The 23,076-nt window shown below is 35.5% G+C and overlaps 1 protein-coding gene across 3 annotated transcripts in view; it reads left to right on the forward strand.

Annotated features, from left to right (window-relative positions):
* Positions 1-22,418, forward strand: part of Pcf11 (Pcf11 cleavage and polyadenylation factor subunit) — a 33,631-nt gene extending 11,213 nt beyond the window's left edge. Inside the window, exons 6-12 of one of the 3 annotated variants that reach the window (XM_017626843.1) lie at positions 12,874-13,528; positions 15,216-15,381; positions 15,463-15,571; positions 17,928-20,359; positions 20,420-20,537; positions 20,712-21,161; positions 21,227-22,418. In XM_017626843.1, the coding sequence (XP_017482332.1) occupies positions 12,874-13,528; positions 15,216-15,381; positions 15,463-15,571; positions 17,928-20,359; positions 20,420-20,537; positions 20,712-21,161; positions 21,227-22,080 (4,784 nt within the window). In that variant the 3' untranslated portion in view covers positions 22,081-22,418. The remainder of the gene's footprint in view (positions 1-12,873; positions 13,529-15,215; positions 15,382-15,462; positions 15,572-17,927; positions 20,360-20,419; positions 20,538-20,711; positions 21,162-21,226) is intronic. The other 2 variants (XM_017626845.1, XM_017626846.1) reach the window with 2 other exon arrangements.
* Positions 22,419-23,076: the final 658 nt, after the last annotated feature.

Genomic DNA, 23,076 nt, shown 5'->3' on the forward strand with positions numbered 1-23,076 from the left:
TCACGTAAATTTCAAATGAAAAAGCCGTTCAGGAAGCTATTACAGCGGTAGGCCTTTTAAAATGGCTTAATGGCCTACCTAAATTATCTTCTATAAGAGAAAACATTTTCAACACTTCTAAAGATTCCAATAAATCTCATATTTTTAAAGATATAAATTTTGAATTTTGAATTTAGATCAGCTACGTCCAACTCAAATTCACATAGTGCGAGCTTTTACAAAAGAGCTTTGAGCTTTCTCACCGACAGCCTCTTAACGACAGTACAAAAGCTTCTTTTCTCTCCAGCCGTTTGTGGAGTTGCAAAATCTTCTCTCATCATTTTTAATTCTTATTATAACTCAATGTTTTATTCACTTATATTGCATATAAGCGGATAATCATGAAAATCTATATTTCTTTTTATTGCATTGAAGTCCTCGAAACTTTTTTCGTAGTTATCATATACAGACAGATTCTGCAATTAACTTCCGTGTGAATTTTAATCTCATTCAATCTGCATTCAAAGTGGCTTTGGTTGAAATTCACTCGGAAGAGAATTGCAGAACCTGCCGGATAGCCGTTTAATAATTTCAATAGTCATTAACTTTTTCTGTATTTTGATTATCTACAACAATTTCAGCGGGATTTTTAAATATTATTATTAATATTTTTAATTCTCTTCCAAAACGATTGACGGTTGAAACTAGTTCACAGATATGCTTGTTTTTCCCTTGAAGAAGCAAATTGAGCTCATTGAAAATACTGGTTAAGTCGCATAAAAAAATCAAATCTAGATTAAAATCTGCATTTTTTTAGAGCGGTAATGAGTTCCTCATTAGCTGGGGTGGAATCTCCTTCCTTAAATAAAAAGAACTTTCCAAACATTTACTGCGACCTAACCAGCGTTCTTCCGTTTATAAAAGCAAATCTCCGTAATTACTTTCCAATTTGCCAACGCATATGTTTATTTTATTTATTATTTTCTTTGCCATTTCCATCGCATAGTTACGTTATCTTAGTAAAAATAAAGCTCTGTGTTACGTTTACAGATTGTTTTGGTTGTATCGATGAGCTTTCAAAACACATGCGCAAAATGTGATTGCGTAAATGCGCGTATGAGTTGGACGTAGCTGATTTAGATGCATCGGAGTATAAAACAAAAAAAAAAAAAAACAATTTACAGAAAGTGTCGTATATACCCTTTTGCATTGGTAACGACGAAATAATGTGTAGTAGAAGTACGTAAATAACTTTTTAATTTTTTTTATTTATAGTCTATTCTTAATTTAACCAAATCTTATTTTAATTATAGTAGCTAAATAACCTAATTCAGCAAAGCCATTCATGCAATATAGTTTTCATTTATTAAACTGTAATTCGAGTGTCATTACCTGGAGTGAATAATGAGAATTCATTTGAAAAACTCTAGCGAAATATTTTCCGTTGCTGGTGTCATCATCCGAGCCCTTATCGCATTATCCAAATGTAAGCCAAATTTTTTGTTCCTTGAAAAAGTGGTCAGAAAGTGGAAAAATGTGTTTATATTAGCCAATGTCGTGAACAATGCGCGGATGACTCACACATGGCGATGTTTACGGCTCGGGTAACTAAAAGCGCAATGAGTTTAATAACATGAAATTCGGATATTAGCAATTAGTGACACGCAGGACAAGGCATTAATGTAATGACTCTTAAAGGTGCTTAGGGCTCAAAACTTTTCACTCTCCCCTCGCATGTTGGCATACAAACCGAGCACAATAGCATGTCGCCGCCCGTATGCCAGGAACATGAAAGTGTAAAAATGAAAATTTTGGGAAATCAAGTTTGAAAGTTATTTTTTACGAGATTAACTCTACTGTTATGCAATTGAAATTGCAAAATATGTGGTTTCCGTGTACGCATCTCGAACTAATGCACTCACTTTAAGCTCACGCTTGTTTCTCGTATTGACCACTATCGTTGGCGTTTCTATCCGGATTGTTTGACTATCCGAATTTTCAAAAACCTGATAGAAATTCCGAATAGTGTGTTGATTTTTGGATACCGAGCTTCGGTGATTTTCTCCATGTATTTTGTTTGTGTCAAATTATTTTATTAGCGTTCTAATTTTTCTGGTAGTTGGCAAGTTGCAATTAGCTGTTCGATATTTCGCACGTTTAAGAATATAAAGAATTATTTCAAAATTTAAGTTTTGTGGGAAAACGCAATCAAAGTTTTATCATTTCATACGGTTCGAAAGACACTCATCTTCCCCATATTTGGGAAGTTTGGTTATCTGTTAGACTGAACATATCGATGGCTGAGTGGAAGATCGACCTATCTCGGCAGCCAGTTCGAAAACGCTCTATCTCAGAAAACTTTTCAAGAACGCCCTATTTCAGAACTCGTTTCAAAAATGCCCTATCTCAACTGTCGATTCAAAAACGCCCTATATCAGCATATTTTCAATACATTTTGAGGTGAGGTGTTTTTCAATTAAATTCTGAAGTAGGGCGTTCTTGAAAAGTTTTTTGAGATAGAGCGTTTTCGAACTGGCTGCCGAGATAGGTCGATCCTCCACTCAGCCATCGATATACTGGGCTCGAATCGTCACATACGATATCGTACTACTCGCCACGTTAAAACGTATTTTCCGGATTATGACATTCGTGAACGTACTCTTTGTCCCTTTCAGCTTATAATGCCTGACGTATCACGTAATTTTCTTTCGTATCGTTTTCGATCCGTGAACGGATGTTACGATTCGAGCCCTGTTTATTAAGTTTATTAATTGCATAATGAATTATCCAAAAACGTAAATTTTGAGTGACATCTGCATTTGATTAAACGTGCGATTTATACAATTATAAATCCGCCCGCTGCCGAAAGGCGTTTTCTATCAATTGATTTAATAACACGGTATTACACTGATCATGAACTTTTTAAGTGACCTAGTACAAGTCGTAGGGCTGATCGAGTAATTCACGAAACTGTGTTTAAAATTTTTGTAACACCCTCAAATTCTCGACTTATTCTTAAAAAAACATTTTTACATGACTTCCCGCACTAAATGATTTTTAGCTCGGTTATTTTTTACCCAATTTTAAGTTTTTATATGGATTTGGAAAGAAGAATATTTGTACTATTTAAAGAAATAATAGGGTTTTTGAGTACATTGTAAATGTTTGTAAAATTTTTGGAATAACAAATTTTTATTATTTTTCCACTTGGAAACCATTTTTTTCGAAAAGAATTTTCGATTCCTAGTAAAACTAGGTACCATTTATAAAAAATCAATAGACAATTTCGGAAGTTATGTATAGAGTGCGGATTTTTATGCAAAATACGGAGCCTAGAAATATCCCAGTAGATAATTTCAGGAGTTAAAAGCCCTTCCTGAGAGTCTAGAGGGCTTCCACTCTACATTCCCTTCTATTTTGTATGCAGTGGCACAAATTGAAGGGCTTCTTCTTTCGCTACCCAAGGAAGGCCTTCCAGAAGGGCTTTTATAGGACTTATTCTGAAGGCCTTTTGGAGGAGTTCTTTTAAAGTTGCTTCTTTAATTTATAAAAATCATCAAACATCAAATATGTGTTATTGCAATTTAAAATGTTTATTGAAATTCATTTGTAATGCTAAACAATCTAAATTTATGCATTCGCGTAAATTGTAAATGGATAAGCCCTTCTAGAAGGCATGCAAGGAAGCACCTTTTTAGCCCTTCTTGAGTAGGCCTCTTAGAATGGCTTTACTTAAGAAGGCCTATCTAAATTGTCTTCTGGGATGTACCACATAACTCTAAGCTCCGTATTTTGCATACAAATCCGCAGTCTAGTTATGATTTTTTTAAGATTTTTTCAAAATCACTTCGATGTAATTTCACAGATAAATTGGATTCATTTGGAAAGTTGGATTCATTTTGGGGTTTCACTAGTCGTATAGAAAAATTTGAATTTGTCTCTTTAAAAAAATGTTATAACTTCATAACCTTTTTATTTAGGGTATTCAGAGTTTACTTTTAAAGTTAAAAGGTCTGTCGAACTGTGAGCAACCCTTCACACATGTGTTTCAAATTGTCAATAAAACAAATATAGTCAGATATATATTTAAAAATCTTTCAAACTGCGCCCACCTTAATTTTTTTGCCAGTTTAACACAAAACAAAACTTATTATTTATTTAAGAATGACAAATAAGTATTCTTCTTTTTATAAAAACTTAAAATTTATTTAAAAAAAACCCCGAGCTAAAACTGTTTAGTGCCGGAAGTCAGCGAAAATGGCTTTTGAAGATTAAGTTAAGTTAAACATTTTGAAAACAGTTTCGCCAATTACTCGGCCAGCTCTACGACCTGTCCCTGAAAAAGTTCGTGCAATTATTTTTTTTATTTTGTAACACCGTGTAATTTTCGATTTCTCACTTTTTCGGCATTTTTCGAACTTTTACGTTCAACACGAATTTACTACGAATCAGCTTTGATAAACAGTGTTTACCAGATTGAAAAATTAAGCTGAAAAGGACGTTCGTTGTTGATAAAATTACCGAGTACCTTCTATCCAAAACTACCGAAATGGTGTGAAGGCCCCAAATACTTCTACTTTTCCAAACTCAATAAACAAATGAACAGAATTAACCGGATATCCGGATAACATGATAAATGAATATTAAACGGATATCCGCACTAGTGCCCACCTCTGGTTTTGTTGTACCAAGTAAAATACGGATGAGCGTGTTTTTGAAAAGACGCAGGAAATTTTTTGTATTCAAAATTGTTATCTGGCGCTGCTTATCCCAAACTTTTTTGCATACCACGCATAATAGCGCTTTTAAAATTGTTTTTAAAAGGAATTAAAAAAATTATATGAAATATAGTTAATAAATGAAATTGCCTAAATTTTTATTTTCAATGCTCTTATCCGACTACGACTTTATATCTGATTGTAAATCTGGTATGATTTCGCATTTTTTATAAAATTGTACACAACTCGGTGGAAAAGGATCTGCGTGGAACGTTCTTATTAACAAAATTTTTTTCTAAAAATTGAAAATATCTCGAAAACTTATCCAAAGAAAAAGAAATTTACTCGGTTTTCAGAATCATGGAGCAATTCTACATAGGAATTGGATAGTGGCATCCATAGAATATTTTTGTTGTTAACCAGTGCTATTATTAGTCCGACAGCTTTTCCGACTTATTATTTACTTAGCTCGAGCTCCTATACTCTTTGCCATTTCCCACTCATCTGTGTAAACATTCACATTCGAGATCGATAGTAAGTGCAGCCCAGCATCTAAACTTAACATGTCAAATTTGCATATTCATCACAGTGCAGCTACAACCAAATGCAGACGTACTGCTTTATTAAAGCTTAGTTGCCTTATATAAAATTCTTACAAATTTTGGCGGAACGAATTGGAAATAAATGAACAAAAAAGGATTAATTAAAGAATGGCTTTGAAGATGACCTATACAAATTTACCTAGGCGGTGCTCGTTTTAAAAATAACACAGGTTACAAAAAAAGAGTTTCTGCATATTGAACCAAACCTCTATATCCCTGTTATTCGAAGCGCTGAATGCGAATCCGAGGTATGTTAGCCTCCATCAAGGTCATTTGAAGTTCAAGTAGAGAAAAATTCATTAAATAAACCTAAACATTCATATATATGTACATGGGGTTTTCGACTCGCTTAACCCGAATCCGAGGTCCGTTAACCCCTCCATAATATCAGGTTCGAGGTTATTTGAGGCTCAAATAGGGAAAAAATTTATTCAATAAAAATAAAAATGTATATACATAGGTTTTTGTTGTCGCGGAATATGGGGGTTCCTTGACTCTTCAAGATCATCTGGAGGTCATAATAATAATAGATTGGCGCTTACACATATGTTAGTGTTTGGCCGAGCTTCTCCTCCGACTTGTGGCTTGCGCCTTGATGTTGTCACACAAAGCGGAGGGACCTACAGTTTTACGCCGACTCCGAACGGCGATTGTATTTTTATGAGAAGCTGTTTTTCATGGCAGAAATACACTCGGAGGTTTGCCANGTTAGTGTTTGGCCGAGCTTCTCCTCCGATTTGTGGCGTGCGCCTTGATGTTGTCACACAAAGCGGAGGGACCTACAGTTTTACGCCGACTCCGAACGGCGATTGTATTTTTATGAGAAGCTGTTTTTCATGGCAGAAATACAGTCGGAGGTTTGCCACTGCCTGCCGAGGGACGACCGCTGTTAAGAAAAAACCTTTTTCTATATTTTTGGGATGTTGCTTTGACCAGGGCTTGAACCCAGGAGCTGATGTGTGAAAGCGCGCACTGCTTACCACTACACCACAGCGGCCGACATCTGGAGGTCATGCCAGGGAAAAGTTCATAAGAAGTGTATTGAATTTTCAGGTTTATTCAATAAATTTCTCCCTACTTAACTTTCAACTGACCACGAACCTAACGTAATAGAGGCTGACGGACCTCGGATTCGCATTGAGGGCATCGAACGACATAGGAACCTGTAATTTCGCACCGCTTCCGAACAACAAATGGATATTATAAGAGAGGCTTTTTCATGGCAGAAATATACCAGGAGATTTTCTATTGCCCACTGAGGGTCGACCTAAGGCTGGAAACTTAGTTCCTAGATTGGCAACTGCATTTTTGTGGTTGCCGATTGAGAAAATTTATTAATTTTTTTTCGTCTGTTTCTTCAGCTTACATACACTCAAGTTTTGATTGCTAATACTTGAAAATTCAATAATCTTCAACTTTACAGCTCCTTACAGCTCCTAACTATAGTTGTTATTCTTAATATATGTACATACATTTCAGTGGCGTTGTCCATTGCGTTGCAATCCTTAATCGACCCATTAATGTAACTTTTGTCACCTGAAGAAAGTTTGGGCAAAAAATTAAAAATTTTAACGACTGTTCGGTCGAGTATTTACTGACATCGAGTGGAAAAAGGCTGTTTCGAACTTCGAGCATAAAGTTTTAAGTAACTAGAGTATAATTCGAGTCTAAAAAGAAAGCAATCGATTTTTTTCACAGAATATGTAATATCAAGTAGGCCTTGATTTTCAATAAACTAGATTTGTTCCCAAAAGGGCCCAAGAAGTCTGGCTTTAGTGCAAGGTCGAAGTGTTTATCCAGTATTGCAACCACCACTTGACGGAGCATATATGGTCGCATTATTCGCAGAGCTTAAAAATTAAGATATCGAAGCTAATCCAGACCTACTTCTGAAAGCTGCTCAATAAAAATTAGCTCGCAGGAACATATCGCACACCTAGATCTAAAGTGAGCTAACTCAAAATTCGGAGTGCAAAATATAACTGCTTGTGGATCGTACAGATTCAACACAATTAATACAAAAACAGGGTTAACAGTACTGTTTTAGTTAGTGTATATAATCATGAAGAAAAAAAATATTTGCATTTATTGGAGGTAAATCCTATGCGTTGATTTATGCAAAAAATTGTCCTAATTTCTTTTTTAGTTAATCGCACTTTAGATCTAAATAGGTGTGCGATATGTACATGTGTCTCCAAACCAAACTTGACTAGGGATGATGGAAATTCGTTCAAAAATAGACCACCGACCCAATCGGAAAAATCAACCAACGCCAGCATACAATATAAGAAACCGTCTGAGGGAGTTCCAGATCCCATTTCAATAAACCCTTACTAACCGCATAGCAAATAAAAAATGCCAAGGGTGAGCCTCGATACAGATTCCTTATACTGGTTCATACAAATGGACGTTTTTTTTTTCAAAATCCCTTTTTAATTACTTTCGGGGACAGTGAAAAAATGCACCTGTTGATAGCGTAGCCCATAATAATCAGACTCATTGCGAAGTCGCAAATTAGGCTAAATTGTACGACTCGACAACATTGACATTGTCTATTGTCGTGCTGAAATAAGTGAACGACGAAAATCGTCGAAACTATGCAGTGCTGCCAAGTTTTAATACACTGGTCGAGTCGAAATTTTAGGCAATGACATGAAATTTTCGATACGATTCGACTCTCGCAATGAGAATGATTAAATTTTAAAGGTCACTCAACACGAGTTTCTATTTTCCATTTAAATAACAAAGGATAATTTTTTCCCAATTTTGAAATTTTATAACTCATTTTTAAGTCAACGTAACGAATAAGCGATATATGTATTTTTTGAAAGAAATTGAAGTCATGATTTTTCCCCAAATTCAATCCTACAAAAGTTATTCCAAGTTTAAAGAAGGGACGGAGAACGCGTTCCGGTTTTGGTTTAGTTCTGCGTGAGAACAAAATGTAATGTCAAGAACGTTTCCACAACTTAACGTTAAGAATGAGAGGGACGTCTGCGTTTTGGGATGAAAAATCGTTTCAGTGAGATCCATGATTGTTAATTCAAAGCCAGAGGACAGTTGGATCATTTCAACTTTCAGATCGTTTATCGTAGGGTGAACTGCCCATATTTGGAACAATTTTTAATTTTCTGTGCAAGAAAAGTCCGTGCCTTAAGTCTTTCATCGACTTAATAATTTGCATAATTGTCTTTCAGTTCATTTTTGATTAATTTTATTATTCAAGCTTTGTTGCTAGCATTCGTTTCCGTTGTAATGAAGTTACAAAGAATGGCGGTGAGTGGACGATTTCTTCTTTTAAAACGTTGTGGACTTAGTTTAAGATGGTTCTATTAATCCAATGACTTACTTAAGCCGGCTGTTTTCTTATTGAAAGTACTGAAATTTGATTTTTTGTAGGGAATAGACTAATTCATATTCTGTGTTTGGCGTCTAACCCTTAGAGTTAGTTATAAAAAAGCCTAAAAACATAAATAAGTTACGCATTAGCTCAGCTATGAAAATATTTCTTTTAGTATTGAAAAATATACAGGGTTGGAAGAATAAATAGGGACACGACATTTTTTCAATTTTTGCCTCTTTCTTTCGTTTATTTAATATTTATTATTTTTTTATGAAATTATAGCTCATTATCTATCTAAAACCACATAAATTCATATTTAAAATTTTGAGCAAAAATTATAAAAATTCTGCAAAATTGCATCTAAATTTTCAACTTTTTAGTCAGATTTTTCAGATTATTTTTATTTTTTTTTGAGTATTGTACTAAAATTTAATGGGCTATAAAACTGCATACTCAAAATAATTCTAAAAGATCTGATTGAAAAGTTCAAAATTTAGATGCAAGTTTGTTGTTAGTTGTAATTTTTGCACAAAGTTTGAAATATGAATTTATATGGTTTTGTTAGTTAATGGATAGATAATTTTATAAAAAAATAATAAATATTAAATAATCAAAAGAAAAATAGGAAAAATTTGTTAAAATGTGTCCCTATTTATTTTTCCACCACTGTATGTATTATGAAAGCGTTTAGTTGCTGATAATTATGTACATACATATGTATATACCAAAATGGTCAAAATTAAAAAGGTAATCGATTGAAAATTTAGATATCTCAACGAAACTTGGTACATGTATTTCTTTGGGACTAAGAATGGATGGTATTTAAAACGGTAAAAATTGGGCGACAACTACGCCTACTTCTCATGTAACGGTTGTTTGCTGAAATACAAAAACTGCGATGTTTAAGTAACTAACTACGCAAAAAAATATGATTTTTTGCAAAATGGGCGTACATAACCACCTATAATTATCTCTGTAGCAGCTTTTCGAATTCGTACCAAAATTGTACAGTTGCCCCGAATTCCAAATTGTAAAAATTCAAAGCATCAGTCCCTTTTTTTCCTAAAGAATTGCAGATAGGCTTACCAACCGTCCTCCACAATAGATAAACACCTACTCCATTTTATGTTTTTTTTTTCACATTCTTAATTGTTTGGATATGAAGATCGTAAATTACTTTGAAAAATCTGACATTGAGAACCATTTCACTTATTTTATCAAACTGGCACTAGAATATAATAATGGTTCGGGTTTTCTAAAGAGTGTTTACTAACGCAAATTTTCAAATTAGTTTTAACATCCGGATTTTCCTTGCGATGAACTTAAATGTGCTTAACTTAAAAGATTTTTAGAGTAATTGAACAATTTATGAGAAAAATATGTATATGAGCATTTTTGAGTTTTTGCCTAGCGGCAAAAATTTTGCATTCTATGCGGTAGCACATTTTCCGAATGAGCTTTTTCAATCATGAATGCTAAGTGCAATGTGTATAAAAAGCAAGTTAATAAATTTAAATGTGCCAGAGAGTATTGACCCGCAGAGTTTTACAATGTTATTAAAAATAACAAGAAATCGATTAAAGCGACGAAAAGCACAGAAAGGTACTCATTTAAAAATTTAACTGTCTACCGTACTTATGAACTTATATCACAGATATAACAATTATTTATGTACCTGTGTTTGCTTTTATTCTTCATATATATGTTTTTGTCCCATTAGCGGGGTTTACACGATCCAACATGTTCGACCACTTGGTGTGATGATCAGTGTTACCGTTTCAGGCCCTTGGTGGCTAAATTTAGCTACCACATACTTTTTTTGGCCACATAAATTTAAAATTGCCCCTAGCCCTTTTTTAGCCCTTTTTAGAATTTATTCATACTTGGCATGAAAAAGTTGTATATGCTTAAATTGTTTTTTTTTTTTGCATTTATGTAAGAGATGAATTTTTAAACTAAGAAAGACTGATATATATACATATATGTATTGTATGTTCCTTACGCCTTTATACATACATACTGTAAAAGTGTTGGGGCTGTTAACTTTTCTGTTAACGATTTAACTATAGTTTAAAATAAATTTGTTTATAAATTTGTTAAATGACCCATCAAGTCAATTGCCCAATTTTCAAAGTAAAAAGTATTTTGGCGGAAATTTCTTGCACTATATGAGTCAAAGCTGTATTTGTGGAAGATTACGTTCACGATATTGCAGTTGTGAATTACAAAAAAAAAAAACAATGTTAAACAAAGTGCTAGAAAAATTATGAAATTTCGGCTCTAATCATTTCGATCTTTCCTCGATCTCATTTGTAAAGAAATAGATATTGTACCAGCATGCTGGTAAGTTATATGCTTCGAGCCTGATGGTACAATCACTTGATGGAACCAGCAAGCAGCTGGTACAAAAAGGTTTTTGGTTGGATAAAATATTAGCTTTTTTTCAAAGTTCGTTGTTTTTATATATATTTTGTTTAGCTCTTTTTTAGCCCTTTTTTTAAAGGAATTTGGCTACCACTAAAAATTATGCGCGGCAACACTGGTGATGATTATCGCTTAAACAACCGCTCGACACACGTGTTGGCTGGTTTAAAATTTTTTTTGATTTCTCACAGTTATGTTATGTTGTCCTACATGTTGGATCGTGTAAACCCCGCTATTCATAGAATGGCTTAAAGCATGTTCACATTACCGTAATTTACGGCTCATTTGTAATTTATAAGCAAATCATGCTGAAATCAAGTAATTTCTCCATGTAAAATCGGTCAATAAATTAAATAGAAATGAGATAATTTATCATAAATCAAGAACCAATTGAAGAAAAAAAAATGTTCACTGTTGAGGAAATAAAAAAAAAATGCCTAAAAGTGTGCAACCATTTTTTGGAAATCAAGTAAAACCACACACTCGTACGTACATATATATATTTATATATATATATATATATATATATATAGAAATCATGAAAGAAAATGTGAACGTGCTTGATTTATATGAAGTAATTTAATCGAAACAAAGTAATTTATGCTGTACTGTGAACATAGTTTTAGGTTTTTTTCTTTTTTTTGATAAATGATTTTATTAGAATACCTTCAAGCAAAGACGTCTTCATAAATCGTCCTCCTTAAAAATTATTTTGCCCTCACTTAGGCGTTTTAAAAGTTGGCAATTGTAGATTAAATTTCCCAGCTTGTGCAACTTTATTTGAAATTACTTCTGAATGTACTTCAGAAATGACAGAGACTTATGCATTGTGCATTTGCATTTTGGAACTCAGGGTTGTTGACTTTGGACCAACATAGAAAGATAGTTTACAGAAAGATGAAAAAAATATATACAGTTCGGTTTCGCCCGAAAAAAAAAATTTGTTTTTTCATTGTCCTGCTTTCGCATCGTATCGTATTTTATTTAATAAAATTTTGTATTGTTATTTTTTCTTAAAAANGCCTAATTGTAGATTAAATTTCCCAGCTTGTGCAACTTTATTTGAAATTACTTCTGAATGTACTTCAGAAATGACAGAGACTTATGCATTGTGCATTTGCATTTTGGAACTCAGGGTTGTTGACTTTGGACCAACATAGAAAGATAGTTTACAGAAAGATGAAAAAAATATATACAGTTCGGTTTCGCCCGAAAAAAAAAATTTGTTTTTTCATTGTCCTGCTTTCGCATCGTATCGTATTTTATTTAATAAAATTTTGTATTGTTATTTTTTCTTAAAAAACTCACAAGCGCCCTGATACTATTTGTGGTGTGCATGTTCGTGACATAACATTGCTTTGGATACCGGCAGCGAATCTGGTTAAGCTTTTTTATTTATCTATTTTCATTTCCATACTCCCATCTCGTCCAATATTTTATGTACTTGCGGTGATGATTGTAGTTTCGGTCGAGTATTATGACCTTCATTTGAAATTTCCCCAAAAGACTTGTCCGCTACTTTTAATTTTTTAAAATTGGTTTAAGTTATTGAAAACCTTTTCTTTTATTTTGTAGAATTATATTTTCTTTTTTTTTTAGTAGCTTGCTAATTTTCTTACAATCATTTCTATTTATAAATAAATACCTTCCTTGTAAATTTCATGGTAAATGTTAATGTTTTGTGAAATAAATGCAAATCCAAAAAAAAGAAACAAATAAATAGTAATTAAGAAAAAATAAGTCAGTAAGCATGAAAACAAAACGTAATTAGCAAAAAAAAACGTAAGCATAAAAAAACCAATTTTAGATATTAAAATAGTGGCCGACGGATGTTTGGCAATCGCTGCGAAAACGGACATTGACTTAAGGCATTTCCCTCCAATCGCCACTGCATATGTGCCAAAATTAGATCCAAACGTAGTAGCTTCTGAAGCGAAGCTGAATGATAAGAACACTACAGTAGCCATAACTACAACAACAACATCACCCAAAGTGTCGTTTAAAATTCAGAAATTGTATAATAAATTAGACAAATCTACAGCGCAACAACCAGCGACAACTGTTGCTCGCGATAATGACGACGAATTGTCAACTACAACAACAGCATCAACGGGTACAATTGAGGCAGCAACGGCGGCAACGAAAGGTGCATCAACATTGAGAAAACCCGAAACTACTGGTGTTGATGACGAAGATGGCGCTGGCGCTGGCGGCGGTGGCGGTGCCGTTGTCGGAGTAGATGATACTGGTGTTAGTAGTAGTGCCAGTGTAAAACGTCACATGAGTATTGATACGTCGGAGCAGCAGCTGATTAAGCCAAAAGCACCACCGTTGTCGCCAGTCGCTTTCGAGCCTATGGATGTAGATACCACTGGCAGCGAGGACAAAAAGCGTCTATCTACAAGTAATGTGGATTTGGAGGAACCGCTTGCCAAGAAGAGTAAATCAGCGAAATTTGATGCGTAAGTACTGAGCCCTGTGCAAAATGTTTTTTTTTTTACCTTTCATGAAGATTAATTGGTATTTTTAGTTCGTTGTTTATAAGTGCCTGGTTTAACGCAAATTATTACCTCAGTATTAGAGATGTCCAACTTAAACTTGATTATAATGTATTTATCGTTAGGACAATAAATGTGCCACTCTTTTAATATTATCATGAATAGAAAGTTGATAGTCACAATTAATTTTTAAGCAAAAAACAACAATCGATTTCAATGTTCATATAAAAATCGGAACTAAACCAAATTAGTATGGGGCCATCCTTGAGGTACATATGTATCGTACCACCTATCCGATCAAAATTATCGCAAACGGTTCACGTGGTGTAATGTTATCCGGCTACATATATAAAAAAATATTCCGATGAATTGATAACCTCGCTCCTTTTTGTGAAGTCAGTTAAAAATCATCAAGATTGAGTAACTATAACTTAGACATAACTCCCATACAAGAGATTTTAAACTAAACAATTGTATTTTCTTAAAATTTCAGACCTTTTATTCGATTTATTCAAACAAATTTCAGTAAAAGGTCTGAAATTTTAAGAAAAAGTTGTATAATAAAGTGCTTTTTTGAAGTTTATACAAAATATCGTTGAATTTTGGTCCTTTTTTCTAACGGCGACCAATAAATATTACTTTAAAATTTCATAATTGTAGGCTAAAAATATAATAATAGGTAAATTAATGTATCGGTGGCAAATGTATTACTGACAAATTTAAACTTTTTCATATATATATACAGTAAGTCAATAAAGTTTAGGTACAGCGAATTTTTTACAGTACGGGCAACTATTTTTTAAATATTTTATTTTTCCATAATTTTTTATAAAAATATGGTAAATTCTACAACAAAAAACCCAAAAATCAGGGTTCCGAACCTTATGCAAAATTTAAGAAAATTCCGCAAAAAATATTGCACTTTTTATTTACGCTCTCTAGAAAGAAGTTGGGTATGCAGTTTTTTAGCCCATCAATTTTAGTATAACAAAGTGCGAGTTTGTGGTGGCTAGGACTTGCCATTGATTTTTAGGAATTTTTTTTGTTGAAGGTGTCGCTCGTTTTCTCCATATAAAATAATGTTTGATAATTTTTTTATATGGAAAAAATGTGCGACACCTTCGACAAAAAAATTTCCCAAAAATCAATGGTAAGTCCTAGCTTCCTCATACTTGCACTTTATTATACTAAAATTGAATGTGCTAAAAAACTGCAACTCAAATTTTTTTCTAGAGAGCGTAAATAAAAAGTTCAATACTTGAATGAAATTTTGCAGAATTTTCATTAATTTTGCACAAGGTTTGGAACTTTTCTTTTTGGGGTTTTTGTTGTAGAATTAACCATATTTTTTATAAAAAATTTGCGAAAAATAAAATATTTAAAAAATAGTTGCCCGTATTGTAAAAAATTCGCTGTACCTAAACTTTATTGACTGACTGTATATAAACTGTGACAAAAAACTGTGTAATAAAAACTGTGACAAGAATTTGTCACTGATACCGAATAGAGCCGTAAAGCTTAATTTTCTAATACATATATTCATGAGAGGTATAAAGCCTTTGGCATGGCCGAAGATGGATAACACTGTCTTTAAATTTTTTTGTTCATGGTTACCAATTTCACGCAATCGTTTCTTGAAAATTCGCTTTAGATTATTCGGTGATGAAGATGTGGATTTGCGCACTGGCATACCGCCACAGATATTGGCTGCACAGCTCCAGCAGAAACCACCGCGTAGTGCGAGCAAATCACCGACACCACCGCCGCCGCCGTTTATCACTGATGAGCAACACGCGGAGAGTTGGAATAATTTGAAGGTGGATAGAAGATAACCTATACTCCTTTAATGAAAATATTCTTTTTATTACTCAAATCATATTTTTTTATTTAAATTGCAGACTGCAAAAACAACAAAAACATCATCACCGTTAAAGAAGACTTCAAATCTGGATGACGTACGCGCCAAACTGGCGAAAGCAACAAAATATAGCAAATTAAATAAATCCGGTGGGTATATCCTTCTTATCATTATCGCATCTTAATCATCAGGGTTAGGATTTTAAGGCATTTGCCTATTTTGTCTGCTTAGTCGTATCTGTAAACAAATTAAAAAATCACGTTTCATGTCTTCCTTGATTAAAAATTTAAATTTAAATTTTGCCTTTTTTGCCTTTTTTTGGATATATTGCCTTTTTCTGCCTTTTCGGCATGTTTTGCCGTTTTAATATTTATCTCTTCATAGAAGTTCGCTGTATTGTACGAATCGTGTGACTACAAAAAAGTTGTCGTCCCTATTTTTTTATTTATTTTGTACCAACAGTCCGCTTGTACAAATCTGTACAAAAGTACCAATCGTGTGACACTGAATTAAAATATTTAATTTTTATATTTAAAAAATTTCGTAAAGATTTCATAGAAAGATTCTAAGTATGTAGTTCTGTAGCCCATTGAATTCTAGTAGAATAAAGTAAAAGTTTCAAATGGCTAAAAATTATGGTTGATTTTTTAGAATTTTTGAAAAAGCTTGAAATTTTCACGAAAGTTTTTGAATATAGCAAAAAGTTGGAAACTTGAATTTACACGGGTTTTGTTAAAGAATGAACTATATTTTTTATAAAAAATAACTAAAATTAGATGGCAATAAAAATAATATGTTAAAATTGGTGCGGCTATAATTTTTTCATTACCATTGTATTTTTTATATATTTAATGGGACATGTATATGGGCATTCCCATGGTGGCGCACGTGACAGTCGTACGATTTCAATGTGATACAAAAAAGGAATACCATTTGTTTTCTTTAACTTTTTTGGGCCATTGTATAGCACATAATTAGTTCTATATTTAACCGAAAAATGAAATCAATCGAACTGCTTGGTCCTGAAATATAAGCATTTAAAGAGAGTGTCGTTACGTGACAAAAAATGGAAGTTGATTTTTTCTTTTCTTACAAAATCGCAAAACTGCGAATTGTGGATGGCTATTTTCATGAAACTTATTTTAATATGATTTGGAGCAATTCTAGTTGTTTTTAGAGTTTTTTGAATTAATGCAAATTGTTTCAATTCTCTTTTACAACCCCAAGTGTGAAACGTGACGTGACGTGGCGTCACGTGACATAAATTTCCATCGTTATATTTTTGTTAATATTGCTTTTAAATGAATTTTTAACGCAAATAAAACATGTATTTTATGTAGAATATACTTTATATTTTGACTTCAGCGCCAATTCAGGGTCAATTTATTAGAAATCTATGATTTATTATGTTTCAACCACATACGCCAAATTCGAACCAAATCAGACCATAAATACGGTTTTTCGAAATATCTCGACCTTGGCACCACCTAGGAAGACCATTTTATGCAAACATGATTCTACTTACATAGCCAGTATATATTTTAAAAAGCAGACAAATCGGCCCGTAAATACGTTAGATATAAAACTTTTATTTTTTTTGTCGTGGTGGACCTTCCGCTGGAAACACCCATATGCTTTTGCATTGTACTAAAGGTATATATTAGGGATGTTTGGAATGTCATATCTTTCACATTCGCGAATGCGAATTCGAATTTTCGGAATGGGAATGTTAGGAATAACATTAAAAAGGCTCAACTTAAGTCATCGCTTTATTACTTAAAACCTATACAGTGTGTTAATGTAGTAGTCAAAGTTCAAAAGGGGCTTATTATATTTCAAAAAAGTGTAATTTTGCTGCCTTTTCTCCCATGAGGCGACTTATTAGAGCTTCGTATATAAGGCCGGCTACACTGAACAATTGTTCACTTGGAACGCTGGCGGGTGGAGCGCTCAAATATTTGCGGGCCAGATCTGACAATTTGTTGTATTTTAGTTTATTTTTCAACCAATCGAGAGTGTTTTCTCGTTTTTCTTTAAGATAGGCCTTCAATTGAGCTATAATTTCACATTTTTTAATGTCTCCAGACTCTACATCCGAGCTTTCGCTTTCGCTGGAGGAATCTAAAATTATTTCTAGTTTGCATGTAAGACTTTTAGCAGAACTTGTTGAAGGTCCATCAATTGGCTTGACTTATCCGTTTAGCGCCTGAAGCTAAAAGCCGGTTATTGTCCGCACCCTTGTTAAACAGACTTAGATCCATTTCAACAATATTGGAGTGGACTCTCTGCCCATGTACATAATCGCATCCGCAAAACATTCGTATCATTTGATGCGATGCGAATGTGTAAAATGATGCGAATCATTCGCATAACGAATGCGAATACAAATATTCGCAACATCCCCGGTATGTATATAACAAAATTAAAAAATAAATGCCCATTTTTGCCTTTTTTGGAAGCTCAAGTTAATCACTAACTATGGCCTTCGCATCTCATTAATTGCAGAAAAATCGGCCAAAGACCCCTCTCAACGTCTTAAACTTTCGGAGACAGAATTGAACGATGACTCACAGGATGCGAATGATGAAAAAATACGCACGATCGTTGCACAGGCACAAGAACTACTCGAAACTAAGTCCATTAATCAAGATCAATACAAGAATCTCATGCAGAAGGTGATGTCCATCAATGAAACGAGCAAATTAAAGGAAGCTAAGAAGCGTGAATCACTTGGTGGCAATGCAGCACACTCGAAGCAAATTGACGACGATGAGTCCGTCGAAGCGCAGCGTGCAGCTGCGGCGCGTGAAGCCGTGCTGAAGAAACGCATTCCAAAGTTGATTAGAAATTCCAAAAGTGACAACACCGCCGCTTCTGCACCGGATTTGGGCACAAGTGCCACTTCAACTAGATCACCCCTTTACGATGATCGTAGCAATGACAACAGCGACATAAGTGCGCCGGCACGTTCGAAGCCGCAAAGAGAGAAACGGTTAAAACCTTCTAAGTGGGGCGACAAAGTGGATGGCGCTGCTAACGCTGGTGGGCCAGGTAATCCCAATCACTCCAAGCCATGGACGAAGGGCGGCATGATGAGGCCACATCCTGTTGGTGGTTTCCGTGGTGCGCCGCCGCCCCCCACTATGCCCAGTATGCATCCGCAAATGCCTTGGCAAATGCAACTGCCACCCGGTATTGCACCAGTTCCACCGTTTGTTAATCCAGGCCCAATGATACGCAGCAGCGTGCCGCCACCGCCACTGGCGCCAGTGCTGCCGATTATTCCACTGCCGCCCAACATACCGAAGCCCTGTAACTCTATCGACAATCCACAAGCCGATTTGGTGCGCACCATCACTATTGATGGTCTGTTAAAGGAAATACGCATCTATGATCAGGTCGCGATTGTATTCATGGAATTGGACCAGCCGCGTGAAATCGGATTTCAGGCCGGTCAGCGTTCGATTATCATTGATGATGAACCGCCAATAGCGCTACAATTCAATGATGACTACAAAACTTTCAGCATTAATGGCCAGCCGCATCGGTTGCGTTTCGGATTTCCATCACGTGAGTTGTACATTGACGAGCACTGGTACGAAATTTACTTTGGTGGACCGCCGGTATCGATACCCATACAAAATAGAATACATATACTAAAAGCTGAGGGTCCGCCCCCACAAGTGAACATTGGTGCTTTGCGGCGCGACTTGGTTGTAGGCAAAATCAATATGATTGTGGATGCGCACATCGTTATACCGTTGTTCCTAGATGCGAAGCCGCAATGCTTTAAATTGGGTAACCAAGACCACACTGTACAATTTGCGGACAATTTATTGACTGTGTTACTTGATGGCGAACCTGCTAAAGTGGAGTATGGTGGATTGCCCAAAAGTTACGTTCTTGGCGGTGTGAGTTACTTCATCCGATTCGGCGCGCTACCGCAAGGCTTGAAAGCTGGCCAAATTGTCATTAAAGATATGATTTATGTGAAAACAGAGCCACCCAAACCAGAGCCTATTGAACAAATTACCGCGGCGCCGAAACAAGAGGTTATTGAACCAACTGCTGAAAGTGTAAAAACGGAGCTGGATGTTAAGACTGAATCTGCAAAGATTGAACAAGATATTGATACAGAAGAGGTTAAGCCGGAGGCCGAGGTTGAGGCTCCCGAGAATGAAAAGCCAGCGGTTGAAGTGATTGAACCGCAAGTGGTTGGAACAGCGGGCAGCGGCAACTCGGCTATACCAATATTCTCTGCAACGGCATTAAATCAGATCAATATAGATGAGCTTTTCCAAAAATTAGTATCTTCTGGCATATTGGGCGGTGCCGGTAGCGTCGTAGCGCCTAGTAACAAGGATGCTGGTGTTTTGCCATCAGCTGCCGCGCTTGAAGAGGAAGCGCCACAGCCGGTCGCCATTAGGCCAATCGACCTATCCAAGTCGGAAACAGTCAAGACGCGACAAACGGCAATTGTGGACACACTATTTTCGGGCATGCAGTGCAGCAGCTGTGGCGTTCGTTTTCCCCCCGAGCAGACCATCAAGTACAGTCAGCATTTAGATTGGCATTTCCGTCAAAATCGACGCGAACGAGATCTATCGCGGAAAGCGCATTCGCGTAAATGGTATTATGATCTCGCAGATTGGGTGCAATATGAAGAGATCGAAGATTTGGAAGAACGTGAGAAGAATTTCTTCGAATCGCAGCAAAATGACATTGAAGCTTGCGATGAGACATCAAATCAAAAGTGGCTAAATTCGCCAGTACCATTGAGTTGTCCGGCCTTGCCGGAAGATGTCGATCGTGCATGTGATATGTGCCAAGAGAAATTCGAGCAATTCTACCACGAGGAAACTGAGGAGTGGCACTTGCGGAATGCCACAAGGGTTGAGGATAAAATCTATCATCCGTTATGCTACGAAGACTATAAGGTAATGTTATTTTTTTGATTTGTGAGTGGTATGACTAACAAGGCCTTTAAAAATTGTAAGGCTGCTCTCAATGCCAAGGCTGAAGAAAAAGATGAGAAGACGAATGACAAAGAAGCAGATGAAACAAACACAGATGACGACGTAATTATTAAAATAGAAGGTGACGACCAGAGCGATGGTAAGTTATACTACACTGCCTAAGTGTACGTTAGATTATTTTTGCAAGGCGCAATCTATTGAAAAAAATTAAAAAATCCCGATTGTTTTCGGTTAAACAAGTATTAGTATTCAATAATGTCTGCATACAATTTTTGTCTATCCTAATGCTTCATTGATTATTAATTTTTCATAGTTGAAGATAAAGATGCGAATTCCACCTCCATCGCAGTGGTGGAAGATGATGACGATGATGTTATCGTGCTGCCGAATGAAGAACCCTCGGTGACGGAAATCGACGATGATGATGAGTACGTACCGGAGAGTGTACCACCACAAAACGCAGTTAATGAGCCCATTGACATTGATGACGAGGACAATGCAGAAGCAGCTGATGCAGGGGCTGACGCTGAAGCCGCTGGATCGGATGTGGAAATACAGGAGCCGAATATTCCATTCACAGACTTGGATACGTACGTGGAAAAAGAGCAGCCAGATGCTGATGAAACCTCACAATTGTCATTTATGAATGTAAAAATAAAGGAAGAGCCTAAGGATGATGATGATGAAGATGAAGATGACGGTTTTGAGGATGTAGGCACTGTGTTGATACCGCCTGATGAGGAAATTTCTATACAGAGCAGTGGTGAGTATAAGGAAAAAATTCGTTTTACATTCATCATTCTGAAGCTTTTTTTTTATGTATTACAGAAGAAACACAAACCCAAACGATTACCTCATCCACGTCGGGCATGTCGCCCACTACCGAACGGCCACCTTCCTCACAATCGCTTGTGCAAAGTGATGCCACGGAATTCGCCGAGGGTTCAGCAACAAATGTAGCTGCAGCGCCAACTGATTTGAATGCCTCCATTGACGGCAATAACGGCACCGAAGACGAGCATAATTTGTCCACTGTTGGTCCATCACCTGCGATACCATTGGCTAGCTTAGTTAATAAAATTAAAATAAATATTGCTAAGAGTAGTATATCAGCAAATAGTAGTAGTACTAGTAATAACAATAATAATAGTAATAGTGGTAGCGCCTCAACTGCAATAGCCTCCAGCCATTCAATGGGTGGTAGTCCAAGCAAAGCATCAACCATTTCTGATGCGCATACAGGCGACAATAGTGACGGCTCTATCGGGGGCGAAAATACAGCGTCGTATAGCAATGTATCGGCCATAAGTGTTGTATCCACGATACCGGTTTTATGTGGCGGCGGCACTATGGGCGCGCGGACCACCACCGTTATTCCGGTGTCAAGCAGCAGCAATACGAAAAATATAGCTGCCAATGAGGAGTCCAATGTAAGTACGATATCTGTAATTGGTAGCTATAGTAGTACATCGTCAGCGCCGCGCTATTTCCCCCCGACCACATCAAGTACAATTGTACAGAATATTGTGAAGCGACAACAACCCACTACAACGCCGCCACCGCCGGCGCAAGAAGAACCATTGCCGCATGAATTGAAAGAGTCATTGAAAAATGTCAAGCTGACAAAAACGAAAAAAGTACAGTGCGGCGTCGAAACATCTGGGCTTTGTTCCGTTATGTAATCAGTGCAAGCTAGTCGACAGGGAAGCGTAAAAGCTGTTTAAAAAGTAGAAAAAAATTAAGCGGGGGTTACGTTTATTCATTTCACATGTGAATGTGAATTACACCTTTATGCTGTTGTATATACACATATGTTCATACATATATACACATTTCTGTATGAGGTTATGCGTGCAAATGTGTTATGTATTATATTCCAATTTGGGGGAAACTGCATAAAAATGGGAATGGATTGTTATTTTATATCAACGTTTTAAAACAGCAACAAACATATTGATGGTTTTAGTTTAATTTTTTTATCTTAATTTAGAAATGTATACGAAGCTCTTAATTTAAATAATGAATGGCGCTTTCTCGTTTTTTGTTGGAACTCTTGCCCGTGAGCATGTATACAAGTACGCGTGTGCATAGGCGATTGGCTTGAAGCCATGTGCGTGATAGCTTGTCAATAAATAGGCGCGCTCGATGAATCAGTACTCTGCGCAAGACAACCAGCAACTTCACTTACATCGCCACATATGAAATATTTATACCAATAAACAGAAAAATAAAGAAAACTTTGTTATCACTTACTTTTCCATTATTATTTGTAACATTTTCTTCGTGAATAATATATAAATAAACTGCATTACCTATATTAATGGGATACAAAAAAAAATCATTGTTTTTATTTTACAAAAAAAAAATAATATAAATAAGTTATATGTTTGAACTTAACGGCGTAAAATTTTAAAGAAAGCACTGCTTTAAAGTATAGGAGCGTCCCCGCATTAAATTTATCCAAAATTGCAGAAAAGTACCAATGATAGGTGTTAATATAAAGCGTAAACCACTATATATCTTGCAAGGCGATGGTTGAAATCTACCTTGATTCAGTTTAAATTTTTTAATTGTATTTATACTAAGAATCGTTTTAACACAATTCATTTCAATTACTATAAAACAAATCATTAGTAAATAAGTGAGCAATTATAAAAAAAGCATTTGATACAAATTAA

The sequence above is a fragment of the Rhagoletis zephyria genome, unplaced genomic scaffold, assembly GCF_001687245.7.
Source record: "Rhagoletis zephyria isolate East Lansing unplaced genomic scaffold, Rhagoletis_zephyria_1.1 Rzeph_scaffold_04871, whole genome shotgun sequence".
In the NCBI taxonomy this organism is placed as follows: Eukaryota; Metazoa; Arthropoda; class Insecta; order Diptera; family Tephritidae; genus Rhagoletis; species Rhagoletis zephyria.